Source organism: Maylandia zebra, linkage group LG23 (assembly GCF_041146795.1).
Source record: "Maylandia zebra isolate NMK-2024a linkage group LG23, Mzebra_GT3a, whole genome shotgun sequence".
NCBI lineage: Eukaryota > Metazoa > Chordata > Actinopteri > Cichliformes > Cichlidae > Maylandia > Maylandia zebra.
In genome coordinates, this window is record NC_135188.1 from 1428007 (window position 1) to 1450713 (window position 22707).

General features: G+C 46.6%; 1 protein-coding gene across 2 annotated transcripts in view; it reads right to left on the reverse strand.

Annotated features, from left to right (window-relative positions):
* Positions 1 to 2723: 2723 nt before the first annotated feature.
* Positions 2724 to 22707, reverse strand: part of arhgef18b (rho/rac guanine nucleotide exchange factor (GEF) 18b) — a 34764-nt gene continuing 14780 nt past the window's right edge. For both annotated transcript variants that reach the window (XM_004570184.5, XM_004570183.5), the window contains 22 exons: positions 19344 to 19411; positions 17733 to 17778; positions 16001 to 16205; positions 15346 to 15452; positions 14334 to 14474; positions 13772 to 14022; positions 13577 to 13702; positions 13360 to 13477; positions 13029 to 13283; positions 12856 to 12932; positions 12501 to 12679; positions 12302 to 12375; positions 11998 to 12183; positions 11711 to 11860; positions 11408 to 11517; positions 10868 to 10930; positions 10670 to 10717; positions 10271 to 10552; positions 9994 to 10143; positions 4848 to 5175; positions 4268 to 4411; positions 2724 to 3875 (listed from right to left, as the gene is read on the reverse strand). In XM_004570184.5, the coding sequence (XP_004570241.2) occupies positions 3586 to 3875; positions 4268 to 4411; positions 4848 to 5175; positions 9994 to 10143; positions 10271 to 10552; positions 10670 to 10717; positions 10868 to 10930; positions 11408 to 11517; positions 11711 to 11860; positions 11998 to 12183; positions 12302 to 12375; positions 12501 to 12679; positions 12856 to 12932; positions 13029 to 13283; positions 13360 to 13477; positions 13577 to 13702; positions 13772 to 14022; positions 14334 to 14474; positions 15346 to 15452; positions 16001 to 16205; positions 17733 to 17778; positions 19344 to 19411 (3398 nt within the window). In that variant the 3' untranslated portion in view covers positions 2724 to 3585. The remainder of the gene's footprint in view (positions 3876 to 4267; positions 4412 to 4847; positions 5176 to 9993; positions 10144 to 10270; positions 10553 to 10669; positions 10718 to 10867; positions 10931 to 11407; positions 11518 to 11710; positions 11861 to 11997; positions 12184 to 12301; positions 12376 to 12500; positions 12680 to 12855; positions 12933 to 13028; positions 13284 to 13359; positions 13478 to 13576; positions 13703 to 13771; positions 14023 to 14333; positions 14475 to 15345; positions 15453 to 16000; positions 16206 to 17732; positions 17779 to 19343; positions 19412 to 22707) is intronic.

Sequence of the window (22707 nt, forward strand, 5' to 3'; positions counted from 1 at the left end):
AAGCAGCCTGGAAAAATAATTGTCGAGAGGAGACAGAGGAAAGCCACTAATGACAGCAGACAATAAAAACTGGCCGCTGCTGCAGCGTCTTCCCAGCCAGAACGACAATAAGGGAGGAGCTGGCGGCCCCGCTGTTAGCGATGTCCACCAAAGGATTGAACAGCCTCAACCGCAGCACCTGAATAGATCCTCGTCTGGGAATAGACTGTTATTAAGTCGTCTAAACACAGGGTCAGTAACACCGCCGCGGCACCTCCGAGACACTGGGAGATGGCACGGGTGCCAGCTAATTGGGTGGTCAGGATTATTTTGACGAGCAGTGAATAAAAGTGCGTATGAGTCGGAATTATACGCTGCACGTGCGCAGCCAGTAAACACAGTGCGTGCTCGACAGCAATGATCCAAACGCGCGGCACAAAGAGGACAAACAAAGCGAATTATTTCAAGACTTTTTATTACTAAATGTTTCTAATTCAGCAGTTTGTGTCCGCAGGTCATTCTAACAGTCGCAAAGTGAATAAAATAAACGGTACAAAAAAGCATCAGTTTTGCTGTGTGCTACAAACGTCATTAGACACTAAAGTTCACATGACAACAAAGACGCATTCTGAACATTCATTTTCCCTTTCAAGTATGCTACTATCCAAAGTGACTAGTGTAAAGTTGGCAGAGGAAATAAAACAAGTATTTACACGTTACAGGTCCAACAAATGCATTTCAAAATGTTTCCACACACACCGTCCACAGGGACGCCACCGACCGGCCTCCACGTCGGAAAGCAGACACGAGACTACAGCGAAGCAACGTTTAAGACTCGAGTTGATCCACAAGGCAGCCTTCATCTCCCCGCTGAGGTTTCGTTAACGTCTCGGACCTGGAGCAGAAGCGAAGCACTCGAACACGAGCTGAAAACAGAAATGCAGACCGGAGGAAACGTCCCGAAAAGCTTAAGTGGCTTTTTCAGCTGAGATGATCTTCATGATCGAGTCTCACCTGTTAAGTAACCACCAGAGTAAGCTGGCTGATGAACCTGTGAACTTGCTTGTTGTGCCAAACTCGTGAGCGTCAGTCCAAAAATACAAGAAACTCACACACTACATATCAGCTGAATAAAAATGTAAATAATCGTTTGTGACTAAAGCGATATTTGAGATGAGGCGGCACATGAGCTGTAGCTCAGGCGGTAGAGCAGGTCATCTACTGATCGGAAGGCTGGTGGTTCGATTCCTGGCTTTACTACTAACCCCAATGCATCCATCGGAGTGTGAATGTTAGAAAGCACGACACCGAGCCCCGTCAGCTGAACGCCTCTTTGGTTTAACCAACTGAAACAAGTGGATCATTTCATCCATGAACTCAGTGAACCTGCGACCAGAGAGCCGACCGGCAGAGAGCCGACCGGCAGAGTACCGCCGCTGGTTAAATACCTTCATTTACACAGCAAATGATGAACGATTGTGATTTCTGCCAAGACTGCATTCAGGAAGGTGAAACAGTACCAGATTGTACATACACACGTGTGTATTTTAAGTGTATATACAGAAATACACATAACGGACACGTGTAGGAGGAGGGCGACCAGCATGTACAATAATATACATAATATACACAAAAACCTGCTCCTAGTCGAGCCCGTGATCACAGCTTCAGACACCAGCTCGTTTTGGATCAACAAACTCTGACGTCCACACGCGTGCAGAGGAACAAACCACAGCTGTGCCTCCACAGCTGCCACAGCATCGCTCTTCTGTCAGGCAGGCACAGAGATTTAAGACAAGGCTGACGAAACGTCTTCAACAATAAATACAGAACACAGTCAACAGAAACTCAAACCCGAACGGGCTAAAATGTACCCGCCAGGTTTTTTCTTACAAACTGTAAAGTCATCAAAATGAGCTCGAGTGACAAAAACAGATTAAAATTTCATTAAACCTAAAAATAATAATAAGACTCACGTGGATTGAAATGGAAAATAAAGAACCTTTAAGCTGCTTCATTCCTCTGTGATCGTTTATCTCAAATTCTGATATTGGAAAAGCTGAATGTGAGCTACAGCACGTTTTTATGTCTGCGTCAAACAGACACTGCTGATTGACATTTTTCCTCCCCAGACAGACAGCAGAGGACACGGCTCCCCACTGTGTCCAGAGCATCTCTCTAGCTCTGTATATATGGAATATGTCGGCCGTGTGCGTCCACTCAGAGAACCCGAGTTGCAATGTAACCAAATGCAGTCAAGAATCCCTGTGCAGCCTGTATATTCCATATATATGGAGCTGGACAGGTAGTCTCTTTACTCAGAGAACCGGGGTTATATTGTAACCAATTGTTCTATTTCACGATATATTTGATACTTTTCAGTATCTGAAGCCCACATCCTCTCTCCTGAAACCGTTCCGTTCCAATAGGTTGTCTTGTTTTTCTATTCAGGCTACTGACAAGAAAACTACAGCAGTTTAAAGATTGCTTTTAAAATAGCTTCCAGCATGAAATGTACAGGACACCCACTCGAGCTCCACTAACAAATGTTTCATACTGATGTGACTCATAAAGTGATGATGGGGGGCGGGGAGGGGCTTCCTGCGGTGAGACAAACTCAGTAAAGTGGGGACAAACTCAGACATCTGCAATTAGCTTCCTGAATAAGTATAAGTGGAAAATTATAGCCGATGCTAATAAGTTTGTATTAGTTATGTTTCAGAGTCAGCAACAAACGGAGCGTGAAGATGGGAGAGACATTTATTTGTTGTTATTCAACACCCAGCGTTCGGGGAAAGAGTTGAAACTATGTGACAAAGATTGCGAGTTTGTCTCACTCTGCATGAGTTTCATTAGTTGCACAATTAGCCAAACTCCCCCGGGGTTGAAATGAAGTAACAGGACGCGACAGCTTAGACAAGACGGCTTTCATAAAAAGAGGAAAAACCAAGGACGTAATCAATAAACACAATTAAGACAAATAACAAAATGAAAGGAAGCTTCATCATTTTAACAGCTGTGCAGTCAGACACTACACAGTTTGTCCGTTCGTCCATCAGTCTGGGCTGAAGTATTTACACTGTGCAAATGAAACATCGAGCAGACAGTGTTAGAGTTTCTTTCACGTGGTTCCAGGTGCCGTAAGATCTCCGTCGCTTCCCCGACTGTCCTGATTTCACTCCTCTTGACAAAAAACAACCGTTTCTCTTCCTTTCAGTCACGTCCTGGTTCAGCTCTCATGGATAATGTCTTTGGATCGCTAAAACTTCATTTACACCTTTTTTTCACACTCCTTTGTTTCCCCAAAGGTCTCTCCTTCATGATTCAGCCAATTAAGTTTAGATATAAAACTTAAATAAAATAAGATTAAACGATTACACTAATACTGGCAGTTTAGGGCCAGATGAGGGTTATTAAAAACAAACGCCGTCTTTCTCTCCATGTGAACCACAGCAGCCCTCCTCCCTGCAACAAACCTCACCAGCCTTACTGAAACAATGCGTCTGCATTCACATGATCGCATGGAAGGTGCTCTTCAGAATGGGCCTTATGGTTTAATGGGGATGACGATCAATCCCTGGACTGGTTTTTTCCTCTATCGTAAGTTCAGAAGAAGATGACATCCTCCTTATTGAGGTCCTCTGTGGTGAACTTGTAGGGCGGCGGCAGGCTGTGGCTGAGCCCTTGAACCTGTGCGCTGGGATTGAGGCTCTGCGGCTGCACGGGGGAGTGGAACTGAAGAGCGCCGGTGCTCTGCGAGTGGGGAGGTATGATGGGAGGCTGCAGGGAGGGTTGAGGATGGGACTGTGCAGGAGGCATGGGGGGCTTCTGAACATTTGGAGGGTGGGAGGCAGACTGGATGTCTGGTCCAGCGTTGTCTAGAGAACTGGGCTGATCTGCAGGAAAGGCAATAAGAACAAAGAATTATTGCAAACACAGTTAATCACAGCAGCTCGATGCAGTCGGGCTTACTCATACAGGAATGTAGTCACATAATCCTGCCAGAGCTTTTTTCTTTGTAGCTGCAGCAGAGACGATTAAAACGTCTGTGTCAGCAGCACCGCTTGATATTAATCATACATGAAACTGATAGGTGTTTACACAGGGTGAGGCTGGGCATGCAGACTTCAGAGAGGAATGTGACTGGGTGGGGTCAGGTTTGCCCAGGTGGAGAACGCAACTCTTTTGTTTGCATCTATGAGAACCAGGATTAATAATGCAGCAGGCAAAGACGGACGAGAGGAGATTGTGTTTGAGTTCGTCTGATTGAGCGCGTGCGCAGCGATACCTGCGTGGTGATGCTGGGTGTGCGACTGAGGAGGGGCCAACATCGGGACCTGCTGGTGGGGGCTGACGGAGCGCTTGACCTTGTGGGCGTTGTCCTCTTTGGTGGAAAGCTTCAGTGGGAGCACCTGCTTCGTGTCCAGCGAGGCTGCGGGGAGACCGAGGGAGGGGACGGGGAGCAGAGAGATCAGATTAGATGAGGCCACTGTTTGATAAGCCTGACCCAGTGAGGACTGCCATGTGATTCTAATGAGACCGATCAGGCCGAGCGCAGGTCAGGCAAGAAAATCCATTTTAATAGAGAGTCTGCTGCACTGATTAACATCACCTACGGGAGGGAGAGACTTAGAGCCTAACGGCCTACACCCAGAGTGCTTCGCTCAAAAAGCACCTGAGCTTTACAAACTGCTTTGAGTAAACAGTCTCTCACGAGTGTGAGCAAGAGACGACCCGCACCGTTATCACCTTCCTTGGTACCTTTCTAAACAGGACTGCACTGTATAGTATTTACACCTGTGGCCATTTAATATCAAGTCTGCAAGTGCTGGAATTTCTGATGCGCGGCCATGATCCCGGCGCCTCACCGGTGCTGTCGGTGCGATGCGAAGCTTTGCCGCTCTTGCTTCCTTTCCCTTTGCTGCTGTTGATTGCTGCCAGCTTGGTGGGGATCTGCTGCTGAACCCCGACCGGCTTGTGCAGCTGGTTGGTGGTGCTGAAGAGATGGAGCGGCACCTCCGTCTTTAGCGGCAAAGTCGAGGAGCCCGTCTCACGTCGCGCTATCACCTCGGGACGCTCCGGATAGTCGGCTTGTGCCACGGACATGCTGCCACGCACCAGCGGCTTCGGAGGCAAGTCGGCGGACCCGGAGGACATGAGGAGATCTCCATTTAGACTTCCAGAAAGGGGAGCCACCTGCAGGACAGGAAAGAACGGGTTATTCTTAAGGTGGACTTTTAAGCTCAGTCTCCATATCGATGCGTCGATTCAGTTTAGAATCACAGCTGCAAATGTTTGCACAGCCCGTGTGTGCGTGTGCATGAGAACACAACTGCAAACAGCTGCAGAGAATACACAGATCGCACGCCATGAATCATCTGCCCTCTGTAATGGCAGGGCGTCATCAAATCTGCTGAGGCGCTGGGTATTTACGGGCTAAAGAGGGAATCAGAAACACATTGGGCTCTTGCTGAGCATGCATTTTGGTACATCTGGTGCAAGCTTTTGATTCCCCCCCAAAGCTGCTTGAGGACAAAGCGCACAGAGACACAGACACAGAAAATCAGAAACATAAAACCCTTAATAATCCGTGCGCACACAAAGGCGTGTCGAACAAAACGAACAGGACTGCTAAACAAGCAGGCGAACAGGAAAACGGCTCCGGTGACATGAGCGGATAATAGGAATCGCATTTTCCACTTAATTACTAGAAGGGAGGAAAGACGATCTGGAGGCCGAGTCAACGTCAGCGTCCGAGCTGCACTCAGTGAGACGGATTTCTGCAACAATGCAGTGATGTGGTGTTTGTGTTAACAATCCCACAAGTTTCATCGCCACAAAGGCTTCTTTCAGCGCACTTTTGTAAGAAATACTACACAACCAAACTTTGCTAATCCGCCTCTGCAGCGCTGTGACCCAGTTATGGTGGAGGATGATATTTATCTGACATTATATAAGAAGTCAAAGAACAATGGCCGACTACGAATCAGCCAGAAGGGGTTAACTCTTCACCGTCCTCTTACGTGATAATGATGATGATGAGAATAACAGACAGGAAATCTTTGGGGATTACTACCATGGTCTTAATTATAAAAATAAACGAACAGCCTTCCTCTAAACGGTGTTTAATGTTGTACAAATATCAACATCAGTTTCTCTGTGGCATCAGCCTGTCTGCGAGCAGTCCACGTGCAACGTGATTGATGCTGCTGCTGACACTTCCTGTGGCGATGGGGAACGCCTGACTGAAGGCAGACTCATCCGAGCGCTCTCGTGTGCAGACTGTAGCTTCCTCTAGCCGAGACAGTGAAGGGGCCCTCTGTGGGTGAAGTCTCCATTCATCCTTTCTTGACCCCTCGGTTTTGCTTCTTCTCCGTAATTTTTCCTCTTTCGGCACTCGCTCATCTCGGCACACAGATCCTTCATTGTTCCCACAACAAGGTGATCTGCTTTAAGCGACGCAAACAGCAGGTTTCCAGGGCAGTAAACCACGCACGAGCTGCCGAGCACAAAGAGCTCTGACTGACAGCACATAAACAATTAGCACTGGCTGCCTTCCAGAGGGTACTGCTAATGCTGGGTTTGGACTAGCTGATTACAGAGCCAGGTTCCTCTCAGCCTGCATATTCCCATATCATAATGTATCCACGAACCCTGCACAAAGACTTCTATATGCTGACAACACCAGCTCGGGGCTTTTAGCTGGGAGTAATTCATGTGTTGAACAGTGACGTTAAAAATGTTTTTTATGGTTAATTTGCAGCTGTGATCCAGGCTGAAGTCACGAGATTAGCAGGCAAAACACGTTTAATCCAAAATCAAACTGCACCTAAGTAAATCCTACAGTTCCTGAATGTGGTCCGACTCAGAGAAAGCACACGGTGTTTCACAACAGCTGTTATTCATGCCACAAAATTATTAGCCAGCATTTCTTATTAATGCCTGATGAATCTTTTAAGTCTCGCATCAATCAAAAGATCAAACATTTCCATCTTTTCCACTCAGCACAAGTTTTAGACTTCAGTCGATTCTCTACAAATAACAAACATGTGGAGGAACTTTAACCCATTTATGACGTTTCAGTCACTCGCCGGCTGCAGAGGAAGAAAGCAGCCGTGTCTGTTTGGGTTCTCCTTACACCAACAATGATCAATACACTGCAGCTTTATCAGTAACATGTCACAGCCTGTTATTACCTTAAAAATCCTCATTAATCCCAAAAAAGCAACTTTCTCCAAGACTCCAGTAAAAGTACTTTGAATGTAAAGCAGTACTTTCCTCTCTCAGAGCAAATGATTCACTGGGAGTAATTTGCTAATATTGTGGTTAAAGACTGAACAGTACTGCACACAGCGTACAGCTAACAGGTGGGAATAGCCACAGTGACAGATGGCTCAGAGAAAATATCTGCCCTCGAGCGCAGTGCTCAGCTCCACAAAGCAACTGCTAGCAGCTGATTATAGAAGAACCCAGAAACAGGCCTTTAGGTTTCTGTGCACATGGTGAGGTGTTGATGAGCGTTTACTGCGAGCTTCACAGAAACACACTGAGACCAAAGCAATTAATATCAGTCTGGAGGCTAAAGCCAAAGAGCAACAAGAACTTTTACTTTGTTTGTTCGTTTGCAGACTTTATGTTTCAGTCACATTTGTGTGTCTTCACATAAAGAAATCAGAGAGGATCTAAATAACACCGTTATGCATGTTTGGCTCCTAATTATTCCACCTTTGTGCTTTCGTGCTCACTCTTAGTAGCTCCTGTTGTCTCGCACTGCCCTTTACGTCACATTTTTAGGTACACCCATTCAGCTGCTCGTGAAACAGCTGGTGCATGGAGCAATTTGGCCAACTGTTTCTTGATCATGTTGTTTACGTTCACTTAAACCTAGAAATCGAGATGTAACCTCAGCAACGCTTGGCTTTTATGACCTTCCAATTACAAGAGTACTGAACAATCAGACCACAGCCAACCCAAATCCCGGGGCCAACTACGATCAGACGAGATAACACAGATCAAAGAGGAAAAAAATGCTCTCTTCAGTCAGAACATGTCAAAACCTGCACAGTTGTTGCTCACGTATGTTAAGAAATGCGCACACAGAAGCATGTCTCTTTTTATGAGTCTAATCAAAGCTCTCTGCGATTGCTGATGAGTCCTCATTTTGGTTGGTGGCAGATAAATGTCTGTTGATATCAGCTTGGCCAGGAGCCTGGAACAGATCCTGCGGGTGTAGCTAATGAAAAGACCGTTTGATGTGTTTGACACAGAGGGAGAAGAAACCACTTCCAAATCTCTCCAAACAACAGCCAAGAAAGTCCCAGCCAACAGCATAGAACTGAAACCCATAGACGCTGCACGTATGTACAAAATGCACGCACAAAGACTGATTACATAGGTTGTAAGTGTGATGTAGTTCAGGTCTCATCTTGCAGTTCATGCAACAAACTTCACAGAAACCTTTTTCACCGTCACCGTTTCAGCAGAGGCCTCTATAATTAGAAGAGGATTACTCATGACAGAGGATTAGGTCAGTTCACCCAGAGGCTCTGCTGCTTCATCAGAGGGGATGCGGTTCTCCTGGAGCCACTGAAGTACTCCAGATATGACTCACAGTCAAAGGCCTCTGCAGCTTGTAATGAGATGATAACTGCAATAATTCACATCAGCTGGTTATGTTTGTGTACATCCTGAGTCTACACTCCCATTACTCGAGGTCTGGGGCATTAAAAAAGGTTCCTAACATGAAATCTGTGAGAATGCACGAGGGCAAAGGTCACCGTGTGAAGCTGAGCAAAGTTACAGACTATTTTAAAAAAGGAATCCACAGTTGCAAAAGAGCTCTGTAGCGCTTTCTGGGACGTGTCTGGGCGTGAATGAACAGCGTCGTGTCAGCTGACAGTTAGTCAGCATGGTATGCAGGCTGGAGACGCTGGCCAATCAGCAGAGAGGGACTTATGACATAACTATAGATTGCAATCAGACAGAAATACATGCATATGAGCCCATGTAACAGCACCAATGGTTTACAGACTTGAGTAATTGCAGTCCAGTGACGGTGAATCACTGTGCTGCAGTCAGAGTCATCACAACATCATTGGAAAAAGGCAGCACGCACATGGTGTGCGTGTAGCTGGTAGCTTTTCACATTCACGCTGTAATATTAGTATTTGAAATTAGCTTTAGGTATTTCTAGAGGCTGTGAAAGAGCTTGAGCCAACACATCGCACTGTTACATAAATCATAACACTTTTTCAGGTAAGCAGGAACCAGAGCGTGCAGTGAGTCCCGGGTCTGCGCTGAGCTGTGTCAGAGTGAATGTGGCGGCGCTCTGTTCACGGACGCATAAAGCTTTGCTGTATCAGCTACAAATGAACGAAGTCAATTCAAAGTATGTGATTCAGGCGCTGATTATAAATGCTCTATCCACTGATATTTTTTTTCTTTGACAAACAGATAAAATCTGTGTCAAGACAAAAGTTGCCGGTGCACACAGACACCCCACTAAGCTGTAATTGGTTGTTGCAGACCTTTGAAAACACTAAAGGCTGATATTAAGTAGCTCCTTGACAGATTTGTTAGCATCGGGCATGAAATTACAGTCAGTGGCTCTGTCTCAGAACTGCTCTCCCATGAAGCTCACAATGCAACGCATTGTAGCGTAAGGAGAGGAAGCATAAGCAAAGACGAGAGCGGCTGGGGGGTAAGGAGATGAAGCACACAGAGGTGTGTTTTCAACCGTCAGTGTAACATCAGCCCGTCTATGACACCGATGCTTCTCCCACTCGTAGGAGACCCGATAAGCAACTTAACAAAGGGTCCTGTGGCAGCTTCTTCATGTTTCCACTTCAAAGTGATGAAGAGAGAAAGGGCACACGGACACACTAATGAACCATCGTGCAAAAGCGAGCACAAAGAAATGAAATGCTTCAAATCAAATGCATGCAACACGTGTGAGCCCGTAATACATCATAACAATAACAACAGTGCATGTGGCCACCAGCACGGGTGCCCCACCTCAATGGTCTTCCTCTTGATCTTCTTCTGGTGTTCCAGGCGTTCCTTTTCTTTCTCCACAGCTCTGGTGGACTCTCTCAGTCTCTCCAGGTCCTGCTGGTACGTCTCCCTCTGCATGTCCAACTCCTCCTTCTCTTTTGCCAGTTGCTCCTGCGCAACAAGAAGTGATGCTGCAGCTTAGGCTTTGTTAAATATAAGCTCAGCAAGTTTAGTCTTCAGCAAACAGAAAGCCAAACGTAACTGTCCTGCAGCTCTTAGGTAACAGAGAGCACCTCACCTCTGTCCTCCTGCACTCCTCCTCTCTTTGTCGTAGCCTGGCCTCGGTAGCCTCCACCTGCTGGCGGTGCCTCTCCCTCTCCTTCTCCCAGCGCTGCTGCTCCTGCCGGTGCTGCGACTGCAGCTTGTGGAGGCTGGCCAGCTCCTCTCTCTGCAAGGCCAGAGTCCGCTGCTTCTCCTGCTCCAGGAGCACGTTCCCCTTGTGGCGGCCGGGCAGGGAGGCCCGCTCCGTCAGCGAGGCCCGCTGCAGCTCGATCTGACTGTCCTGCTGCGAAACAATGGCCTGAAGAGACACACGAGACCAGGTGAAACAACAAAAACGTCGCAGACGATGATGAGCAGCTGAGATGTTATTACATACTAATGCATTTCATTTATAGAGTGAAGGGCAGACTTTCACCTCCAGACTGTAGAGCCTCTGTGAGAGCATCAGCACTCTGTCAAAGAACTAGAGTGCAAAGACAGACAAGGTCAGCACGCTCAAATATCCACAACACAACATTTTACTGGGTTAATAAACATCTCATGGCTGCAGCAGGCACGACTGCGAGCATCAAAGCTGACGTTGTTGTGTAGCTGAGAGATAAGAGGCGCTTACTTCAGCCTCTGGGAACGAGTCGGACCAGATGCGATTCCACCGGGCAGGAGAGCTCTCGTCGACCTGAGCGAGAGACACACAGCGAGCCATCAAACTGCAGTGCTGCACATCACGTACAGTACAATATAAAATATGACCTCAGCACTGAATTATTTAATTTCAGTTTAGTAGAATTAATTTTGTGAAAAAATCCAAAAGTGATTCCAGGAAACAGCCGTGAAAAACGAATAATAAAGCTAATAATAAAAGACGAAAACCGAAACGTGTGAAGTATTAGTTCAGAGCACTGAACAGAGTCTGCTGGCTCTGCTGTCCAGGAGAGACGTTTACTGGAATCAAATGAATGTTCAGAGAATTTGTTTATCGAGGTTTCATCTATGTAGACACAGATGAAGTCACCTGCAAGCACGTGGAAGTTTCCAGAGGACTTGCTCTGGTTCTTACTATTTACAGGAAATAACACCGACTCATCCCGAGGTGTGTGTGTGTGTGTGTGTGTGTGTGTGTGTGTGTGTGTGTGTGTGTGTGTGTGTGTCCTACCGTCTGCTCCAGGGCGTGGCTGCCACAGAGGTCTTTCAGCTGAGGGTCAGAGCTGGCTCTTTGACTCCTGTTTCTGGACTCGGCAGAAAAGTTCTTCTTCACACTGCCATCTGGCACACACGCACACACGCACACACGCACACACGCACACACACACGGTCATAATCTAGGAGAAACTTCACACATACAACCAGATTTGTGTGTAAACTGTCCCCACAGATGTATTTATTCATGTGTATTTATCTGTCCTGTATGTGTGACGTCAAACAGACTTCTTTGCGGCTCGCGCTGTGCTGGACTCACTCTTGTTGAAGATGGCGGGGCTGCTGTCGTAGCCCCCAAAGGTGTCGGCTCGCCTGGGCAGAACCCCAGAGCCGCTTCCTTCCTCCCACCTGGCGGGTGCAGGAGGCCCCTCCCTCACTCCAGACTGCAGCAGGTTCTGAAGGTTCTCCACTGAAGCCAAAACAAATCAATAATATTACAACCTACTAATTTATGCAGCAGCTGAGAGACGAGAACACGTGTGTGTGAACGTCATTTAATTCCCTTTGAAACTTAGATGCACGTATTGTCATGCGGCCTGGTCCTACCCTCAGTGATAGCTCCTTTGAGCAGGACCTCCCCCTGCTGGAGGTCTGAGAAGTCTCCTCGAAGCAGAAGTCTGGAGCGCGACGCTGCGTCTTCCAGCCCTGCCACAGACTCGGCCATGTCCGCAAACAGCTGAAGCTTCTCGGTCAGCGCCTGCGTGATCACTGCATCCTTCTGGCTTAGCCGTTCTACAGTTGGGAAGCATGACACAGAAGACTCATTCCTGGACAAGCTTTAATATTCTAGACTTCTAGATAGTTGAAGGGTAAGACAACACACGAGCACCACCTTGTGGCCTCTAGTTACCTCGAAATTCTTTAAACCTGGAAGCTCGCGCCTCTTCTTCCTCACTGAACAGCCTTTCCTCAGTGTGAGGACAGCTAACGGGGGAGAAGACAGGAGCCAGATGAGGAAAGGATCCTGGCTTTGATTGAGGTGTGTGAACACTTTCTTTGGATTAGCCCGAGTGATAAACAGATGCGTGTTTGTGTGTTGCTGCAGCTACCTCTCTGCAGCTTGTCGTATTTGCGTCATCCATGAGTTTCGGTCCTCCTTCGAGCCGGTGTGGATCTCATACATCTCCGGCTCATTGGAAGAGGCACAGATGAGAAACATGGCTTTCTCCTCGTGGGCAACCTCCCTGACTATGAGCTTCTGGAGAGAGATAACTGATGGCTTGTTATCCTGGGAGGACCAGAAGAACAAAAGAGAGGAGGGGGCGGAAACGAGAATGAGAGCTGAACCGATGAGTTTACAAACCTGTCGCCCGTCACAGCAGAATTCTGCTCCTTCTTTCCAAAACACACCGAGCACATTTCTCTTTGATGCCCTTTTATTTTCATAGATACCGACGTACTCACCACTGCAGCAAATACATATTTCTGATCTTTTTCTTGCAGCAAAAGCAACACATCTGACAGCAGCACGGCAAGAATATCTAAAGGAAGAGCAACAGAAATGACAGCTTATTGATTTATAGAACCAGAACACGTGCACAGACAGCAGAGGAGTCATAGTTTTATTATGTGATAACCTTTGAGTCTGCCTGAAGCAGCTCTCCAGCTGACTGTGCCCTCATGAAGCAGCCGTCTCCGGCCCGGCGCGAGGTCCTCCCTCCGAAAGACACGACCGTCTTTGAATTTCCCCTGTGCCTTCGGCTCCATCCTGAGGTGTATTTCTCTGAGCCTGGAGCTCTTCTCGTGGAGATTAACCAACGTGTCCACCCGTACGATGGTGTCTTTGATCAGACCCAGCGCCCGACTCAAATCCACATGCTCGTCCGTACCAGCTAGGAACGAGGAAGAAATGATTAAACACAGCGAAGTCATTCTGGGCAGTAACTGTGATCTACGGAGCAGAAATACCTTCAGTGTTGTGAAGAATGCGCTCAACTAGTACCGGGTACTTTGTAATCCGCTGTGTCACCAATAAAATACACTCAGTCACTCCGAGGCGCCGCACAATAGACAGGTGACTGATTTTCTGCAAGAACAAAAGCAGAAATATTTGATTTGACGCTGCACGGTAACCAACGCCTCTTTAATGTGATATGATGCAGCTAATTCTGTGTCGGCGTCGTACTCGGATGATGTTTTGGAACTTTTTGTTGTTTTGCAGCTGATCTTTGTAGTAGCTGACAGCTTCAGGGTGGTGACTGCAGAAATCTCCATAGCTGTCCTTCATCTTCTCTCCGATTTCACCTGAGAACTGGACAAAGAACAAACGTCAGCTCTGTCGCCGATGGTGGGCATCAGCGTGCGTGCGTCTCCTCCATACCTGTGCGATCAGGACGTCTGCCAGTTTGTTGATGGTGTAGTTCCTGTCGCTGGGCGGGACGAGGCTTTCTCGCCGCCGCTCTTTGAGACGAGACAGGAAGTTTGTGTGAAGGTCGAGGAGGTTTTCCAAGCGGGGAAACAGACAGTCCAGCCTTCCTGCGTCCATCTGGAGGTTCTCCTTCAACTCCCGGACGTAGACGCGCAGCATGATCTTCAGAGTCCTCACATGATGCATCTCTGTCTGCATCAGCTCTACAGGACGACACGCATGTTCTGTAATGCACGTGTGTGTGTCGTGCACTGAGGTGCTGGATGTTGCGTAAAGCTCCTGGTTTTCCCCTCATCTACACACTCCGTTACATTTAGGCTTTTTAAACACACACATTTACACATTAAGGTTTATTTACAGCTCTCGCCGAATTAAATGTGCGATTCCAACTGTGTTACACTTAAAGTGCACGGCCCAATCAGTGTGCCTTTCAAAGCGCCGTCTGCACCCACTGATCCGCGCGACAGGCGGCTCACTGGCCGGACACGTACAGGAAAAATGAAATCACACTTACCGTATATCACGTCTTGTCTCTTCGCCGTTTCTTTAGTGTGCTTTTTGAGATACTGCTGATCAACCGCCGAACTCCACGAGTCTGCCTCCAAATCCTGAGCATCAGACTCCAGATCAGCCCGCACAGCTGCATAGTGAGCATCTGAGGAGAGCAGCAGAGGCATCACACCTGCTCTGCTTTGTTGGTTATAATTATTTTGAAAAGGACTTCTGAATATTGCATGATGACACCTCAACATGTGCAGAATTTTATAAATAATGACGATTCCTAAATGACTGTTATTGTGCAGGGTCCCTGTTTAACAGCTCATCCTTCTGAACTAAAGGATTTCCCGTCGCCTAAATGAGACAGTTTATAAAATCATCAGCGCGGCCGAGACGACGCGCGGCCTTGTTTTCATCTTTTAAACGATCTGTAGCAACTTTGTGTCTCACTACAGGAAACTTGGTCGCCTCTGCAGAGGCGAGCAACACTAGTTCAGACACGCTACAGTCGCTTCCAGCAATGCCGAACCCGCGTCGCACGTTATCATCAAGGTCGCTTTCCTCAAAGGGCCGATAACAAAGTGTGACTCCTCCTCAACAACATATGATCTCCGCCCCTTTCATCAGTTATCCATGAGCACAGTGCATGCTGTGATGTTCTTAATATCAGAGATAATATAGGTGATCATCCTCCATATTGATAACACAACTGTGAGGAAAAACAACCATCCTGCCCTGTCATACATTGTTAAAGCGTGGAATAAAACGGGTATCGGCAGAAGCCCTTTCATAAATAAGCCCATAGAGTCTCCAGCCTAGAGTACAGGTCGAGGTCAGTCCTGAACCCACAAGTCAAACCAGCAGGACACACAAAGCCCTGAAGGTGAGCTGTCGCTCGAGCAGGCAGCTCTCAGAAGACTCAGTCTGAGAAAAGCTGGTCAACAATTTCCCACTGATACCAACTGAGACTGGAACTGTTATTCCAGTAATTCCAGTTCAAGCCACATTTCAGTCACTCAGCTGCTCACCTTCTACAATGATGGACTCGGTGGTCGAAGGAGCGAGGGAAATCGCGTCTTCATTGTAGCGTTTGGAGCGGGGAGTGTCCGTCTCATCCATCTCCCCAGGGAGGGATCTGAGGGAAGACAACCACAGGTCCAAGGTGGCATACATGGTGAAATGGAAACAACGTGATGCTGCTAGCAGCCAACACGTGCGTTTAAAGACCCAAAGTAGCAAATAAATCAAAGAAAGTAGAGAAAATCTTTCCTGATTTCTTCTTCTCCACCTACTCTTTCACTGCCCCCCCCCCCCGTTACCGAGCCATGCAGCAGAAAAGCAGGCAGCTGCAAGCCGTCTACACTCAGCTTCACAGGGCGTCATATTAGAAGAGACAGCCTGCCTTTAAGTGTCGACTATAAAAACATCTTACGGTGGCAACGGCAAAATATCGTTTGAGCTAAAGAGACGAGAATCTAAAAATATGAGACATTTACATACAGCAGAGCCTGCAAACATCGACAGTGCAGCAATATACGTTTCAGAGAAAGACTGCTCTGTGCTCCTCTGTGAATCTTTCAACTCAAAAAACAAAGAAAATCTCTTGAAAAGGAAACGAGTGAGAAAGTTTTTGAAAGAAAAAAAAGGTTTTTCAGGGGAGAAGTGGATGAAGTCCATACTCACGCTGAACTATTGTTGTAATGAAGGTTGTGGCCAATGCTGGAGGTAGCAGCCGTGGAAGTGCTGGTGGCGAGGGCGGTTTGCGAAGCGCTAGATCCCAACGCACTAATGGTCATGCCTGGGCCACTGAACGAACCTCGATGGCCATCCAGGGCCTGAGATGCGGCCGGGCCTGCCTGATCCCACTCTCTGTCCCGGTCTTTTAGCGCTGGGAAATAAAGACGAGAGACAGGTGATCGGATGCAATTAGAGGACACAGAAGAGGAACATGAGGACAAACGAGGAGAGGACAGAGAGAAAGGAGAAGATGACCGGCGAAGTGGAGCGGAGGAGGAGCTCTTCGTGTCCTGCCCGAGCCGACCCCAGTGCTTTCTCAGCCAGGATCGCGGCAGGGATCGGAAGAATCTGCAGGTGATCATGTCGCGGTGCATCAACATTCGCATCCCCACACGTCCAGACAGACCCCACGAGGAGGCGGAGGACGCTTTGAAGGGTCCCTTTGTTTGGAAAGATCTTTTAGCAACCACCAGCTCCATTGCAAAGGTCTTCAAATCGGATGAGCGACTCAAGGAGAAGTGCAATAATGCAAACTGAGCGAGGTCACCAGTGTAAACAATGAGCCGAGAACAGCGCGAACCCCGCTTTTATACGCAGCCCACGAGACCCTTCAAGCCCGAGCTCCTCAGTAGAAGTAACTTCTAGAAAGACGCACACCCTTTGATGTTTCTCGCACTTTCTGATCCTTCACGCCTCCTCAATTCCTCCCTCTCTTGCTGATCTTCCTGACCCCCTGCACAAGCTACTGATTGGCTGGAGGCAAGACATGAGGCAAAACCAGGTGTGGGTGACAGGCCCCCAGCTGTTCACAAGAGACTAACAACTGCTACAGGAGATTAACTTAAGCTGCTGCCGCCGCCGCTCACGTCCCCCGTGGGTTCGCTCGCATGCAACCGGACCTGCTGCATGTTACAATTAGCGATGAGTGAGTTTTCCTAGGATGAATAAAAGCAAATGCATTTGTATCGTAGTCAGCAAAGCCCATGAAAAGACCAAAACCACTTATATATTCATCCTGCTAAGCAGTATCGTCTGTGTACCACCGGGTGATTAGCCCCCTCAGCTGTACTCAGAGCACCATTGCTCAGATTTAACACTTGCTTTTGAGGAACGACTTTAAAAAGACTAAAACGTGCAGCTTCACCCAGTCTTTTATTTTCTTTCTAAATGCTTTTGTTCAACAATGACGCCCTGTGGCCAAGCGTAAGATGAATGAGGTCAGAATGCACAGGTGACACTTGTGCAACACTTCATAGCAGTATTAGTACAGCAGCTCTGTCTTTATATGAAGTCGATACATAAACAACATTTCAAAATCAGAGTTTGGACAAAAGGTAAACCAGAAGTAAATCTGACTGTTCTCAACGGTGGCTAATCATCACCTTCGCCTACCGGCTGTTGGAGGCCAATCTCCCCCTCCTATGCTCAGTGTGTAGGCGCACACACCACAGAGAAGCAGACCCACAGACACACAAACACACACACCAGAAAGAAATAGGACAGGTCCACCATCAGATGTGTTGAGGGTTCATGTTTTTAATCCTCTGGTGTGGCAACCAGCTTTCTAATTAGACATATAAAGCCACCTTCTGAGCCATCGATGAACCCCCATAGTTACACTGATACTGTGTCAGTGGGATCGGCGAGCACCACATCCGCACATCAGCGCTCTACTCACCGAGGTTAGGAGATCCTGATGAGCTAAGCTTCGGTAGCGTATCTCTCTGCGTGGAGAAAATAAAGAAAGACGACATTTTTAAGGCCAGTTTCTCGTGCTTTTATCAACAGAGTCAGATTATAAAATTATACAACATTGCACACAGTTAGTCTTTATTAACAAGAAGTCGAGCTGCAAATGAGCCGGGAAAAGCGCCCCGACAGAAGTGGATTCACGCGTCTGTGAGGGGATGAAGTAGCTTCATGCACCACCTTAATTTCTTTTACGATTCCTATTTTGTTCTCAGTCTTCTGTCTTACTCTTACATTTTTGAATGAGACAAAAAAGAGGAAATAATGTCAGAAAACGTACAACACTGGAATTTATAAAGTCTGAGTTATATTTCACTTTAGTTTGTTTAATAAAAATAACAAATGAAAAACAAATGAGATTATTTGTTCCACTTCCTGATATAATTGGACATTACAGCCCTTTGAAATAAGATGTCCAGCACATTGTGTGCTTAAAACCCAGAAACGTGTCCACACAAGTCACTGCGTGCACGTCACTGTCCCTTCATGCACCATCTCTACTTTCAAGATTAGGCTTCAAACTTTCCTTTTTGCTAAAGCATATAGTTAGGGCTGGACCAGGTGACCCTGAATCCTCCCTTAGTTATGCTGCAATAGACGTAGGCTGCCGGGGATTCCCATGATGCACTGGGTTTTTCCTTTCCAGTCTCCTTTCTCACTCACTATGTGTTAACAGACCTCTCTGCATTGAATCATATCTGTTATTAACCTCTGTCTCTCTTCCACAGCATGTCTTTATCCTGTCTTCCTTCTCTCACCCCAACCAATCACAGCAGATGGCCCCGCCCCTCCCTGAGCCTGGTTCTGCCGGAGGTTTCTTCCTGTTAAAAGGGAGTTTTTCCTTCCCACTGTCGCCAAAGTGCTGCTCATAGGGGGTCATATGATTGTTGGGTTTTCCTCTGTATCTATGAAGCGCCTTGAGGCGACTTTTGTTGTGATTTGGCGCTATATAAATAAAATTGAATTGCTTTCTGATCAGCGCTCCATCAAATCAATTAACGCTAAAAATCCCCAAAAATAATTTTTAAGAAGTATGACTTGTAGACTAGGATAAGTCCTCTTGATGCTCCAGTGAGCTCATATTGTGCAGATGCATAAGAGACGGTGTATGTTTGGGAGTCATGGGCGCGGTTGTTGCAAAATGTTTCGACAGCCCTCGTATTGAATGTGGAAATTACAAGCAGCAGCATCATCATCGACACTTCTGTTTACGCCCGCTTCACCGTCACAGTGAACACTGAATCCTGCCGTCACGGTCAAACAGCAAATTCTCGTTTCATCATCAATCCAAAAGTCATTTTAACATAAACATTCCTCCAGATTTCTCATGCTTGACAAAATAAATCCCGTCTGAAGGTTTCTACGTGTCATCACTGCCAGCGTTGCACAGAAGCACTAATGGTAATCGAACCACAGAAGAGGACACAGGAAGTGATATGCAACTCCTTCGTGCAACATCACATTAAAGTCCAGGCCTGTAGAGCGCAATCAAACCCAGCGTGGCCTAATCGTGGCTGCTCGCCGTGTTTCGAGTGTTTACCTTATTCTTGCTGCTGGTGCACTCCCCCAGCAGAGACTTGCAGCTCTTGTGAACGTTCACAGCGCAATCTGAAAAACACCAGGGCAGAAACTTACAGTCAGTGTATCATTAGTCTTTGCAGGAGCAGGTTTATACAAGACCACAAAGTTTTGGCAATGATGCATGTTTGAAATGAAAAAGAACAACATTTGAGCAGCTCCTGAAGGCGACGCCATCACAAGTACAAAGCTGTGATTCAGACAAGGCAAAGAAACAGAAAGCTGAAGGACAGCACTTTCAGCTCATGCAAACAAATCACAATGTTTGTTTTCAGGCATGTATTTGTAAAGTAAAACTGGTGGGACTGGTGCAACAGTGGCTGTGGCTTCTGTTTGTTTCCCCATAAAGACACAGAGTCAGAGCGCAGTCGGACCAGCAGCTTCCTTTTTCTCAGTAACAGGTTTATATTTCTGTCTTTATTAAACCCAAAGCTGCTGCTGCTGCATGTTTAGATGACATGGCTGTATATACCTCTCTGCTAATTACACAGATAAAAGCTGTTATGGAAAAATAAACTGGGGGTGAGAAAAGTTCTCCTCTATCGCGTACGCGATTACTGAGATCTTGCAACCTGGCAGCGTGCAGTACAACACATACTGTAAACGCCCGAAGCCTTTTCTGGAGGACAAGGCTAGCCAAACAAATTAGTCATGCTTCAGCATGCAAAGCGTGTTCCCATCCCTTCCAGGTAAAACCACGATAATACAAACAAGACGGACAAGTACATGGTTGCGTACGCAGACTGAAGCCGTAAAACCTTATCTACGCTGTGACTGGTGAAAAACAAATTTCAGCTGACTGCGTCAAGTCAGTGCATCACAAGAGAAAGTGTGACGTCGCACAATAACTCGTTCACTGATGATGTTTATGTCCTAAAGCTTCATTGTCAGCGCTGCCTCCTTTACACCGACGCAGGCAGCGTGGCGAGTGTTTGAAATCAGGCTTTGTAGCTGGCTGACAAAGGTGACGCTGGCGTGAGCCGTACCAGCAACTTCCACTAAATGCTAAATGTTTCTAGTCCTTACCCCTCCCTTCTGAATGCTGGTACCACAATACAGCCGCTACAATGGAGACAAATGATAAGTCTGTATCTTCTTACCCAGAAAAAGCATGAAGCAGTGAGACAGGTGATCGTTTGTGTGTGAAAACGCTCTGCATGCAGCTTTTTGCCTCTTAGCTTTTTTCTCTGTGTCTGCTGCTCGCTCGCTCTCACAATAAATGAACAATTGCTGGCTCAGCTGAAGGAAAAGAAAACAGAAACTGGCTTCTGAATAATCTGAACCAGCACCGCTGTGCCTCTCTTTGAGCTGTATTCAGCAGATATATACTTAAATTGTGAATAGCAACTAGAAGCACTTTGCGTTGAATCTAAGCCCATTTTCCCCTTTTAGACTTTGTTTAGCAGCTAAAGGCTGGACAAGAAGGAACTTCAGAAGAAACTAGAAATTTCCAACTTTTCATCCTGATTCAACTAAAAGATGAAAAAGAAAATAAAATGTAATCTTCTTGCTAATCTGGCTGTTCGACAGACGAGCTCAAATTCATTGTTTAATGAAGACAACCGGCCCCACGGGCAAGGCTCATTCCTCTTTCTTCCAGAGCTCTCGTCCACCTGCTCCTTACTCTCACTACAGAGCACAATGTCATCTGCGAACAGTCCACAGAGACTTGACCGATCTGTCAGCCTGTCCATCAACACTGCAAACACAAAGCCCACCTCCGACTCCTACCAGACAGCTCACCACTGTGTCACCGTCCCGCACTTCCTTATGCAGTACGGCAGTTCCTGTCTTGGAAAGGTACTGAGAAGCAGACGGGATTAATAATTAAGTATATCTGTGTGGGGTTTAAAAAAAAAATCAATGTCATTGCAATATTATCAGTCAATAGAAGTAAAAGATTAACCTTAGATAAGCAAGAACAGTAGGTTTTCTGCTCACTGATATCACCGAGCTTATCATTGCAGCTTGTTAACAATAGCACACTGTGCACCAGTCATGCTGAACACACGGGTGGTGACAGAGATCAAAGTAAGCAGAGCTCAGGTGAGGAGGGTAGGGCTGTTCGATATAACCATATATATCTGATGACGATATAAAAGCGTCTGTCGTTTCATTTTACGCTGTCGTTTGTTTCGTGGTGTCGCAAAATAAACTGTTTACGGCAATATTTGTTCATGGTTCTGATGTCGCTGCAGTGTTTATATTAATTTCTTAAAGTTCTCTCTTTCTCTTATATTTGATATAACCACACTACGGACGGACAAGCGCCTGTTTTTATGCGTTGTCATTAGCAACAATGAAGGTAACAGCATCACGTGTCCGCTTGTTTATGTTCCACATAAACCTTTCACAATAAAGCTCAAGATCCTGTTGAGACTTTTCAAAATAAACTGAATCACGTGAAAGATGCAGATTATTTACAGATGAGAAGTAAAAAAGAGCCGCCAGGTGCTAAAAAATAGATCTTAGACTCAAACGTTAGAACAGGCTTCTCCCCGCAGCACGCCGTGTAATAAATACTCACAAAGAAAACGGCGCCGTTACAACTTATGTCTAAAAATGTATCGTTTCAGCATCGGTTAAAACACTCGACTCCAGCTACATGACGCACAGCTGGAAACACTTCACGCAAGTCGAGCTGCCCGAGATTCACGAGTTTACAGAAAATGTTACATTTTTGTGATTTACATCGTTATCGAACGACAGATGTCTGATATCGGGAGATGAGGTTTTGGTCATATCGCACAGCCCTAGAGGACGGGATTGCGTATCATCAGCTGGACGACTGATACTGTTGAGAAATGTCAGAAGTTACAGTTACTGATGTCAGTCGCTGATCCACGGGACACTCGGCTCCCTAACAAAACCACGACCACACCCAACATCTGCTGACACCCCATCGCACAACAAGTCTTCTTGTGGTACAGAGTGCACACTTCAGTGAGTCACAGTGAACTAGAAGTGAAAATGATACTTTGCTCTCTGCTGTAACTGATAGAAAATTAGAAGAAAAAAAAAAAGCTGTGCTGCTACTCCACTTCTAGAGAAAATGTGTTATCTCACATGCCCGGCATTGGATTTGGCAGAGGTCAACAGAAGAACAGGGGTTTCTTCCAGGAAAGCATTATTTCACACATCACATCATGTAAACACTGTTTTCACACGCGGCCCAGAAACGCTGTCAGGTTGTGAAACTGCAGTTTCCGTCGCAGGTGGTTTTACAACATGCAATAACAAAGGATGCACATTTTAGATCCTAAAGCAGCTGTGAGTTTGCCGATGATGGCTTTGAATCTATTTAGAAAGAATTTAAGAACGCCTGG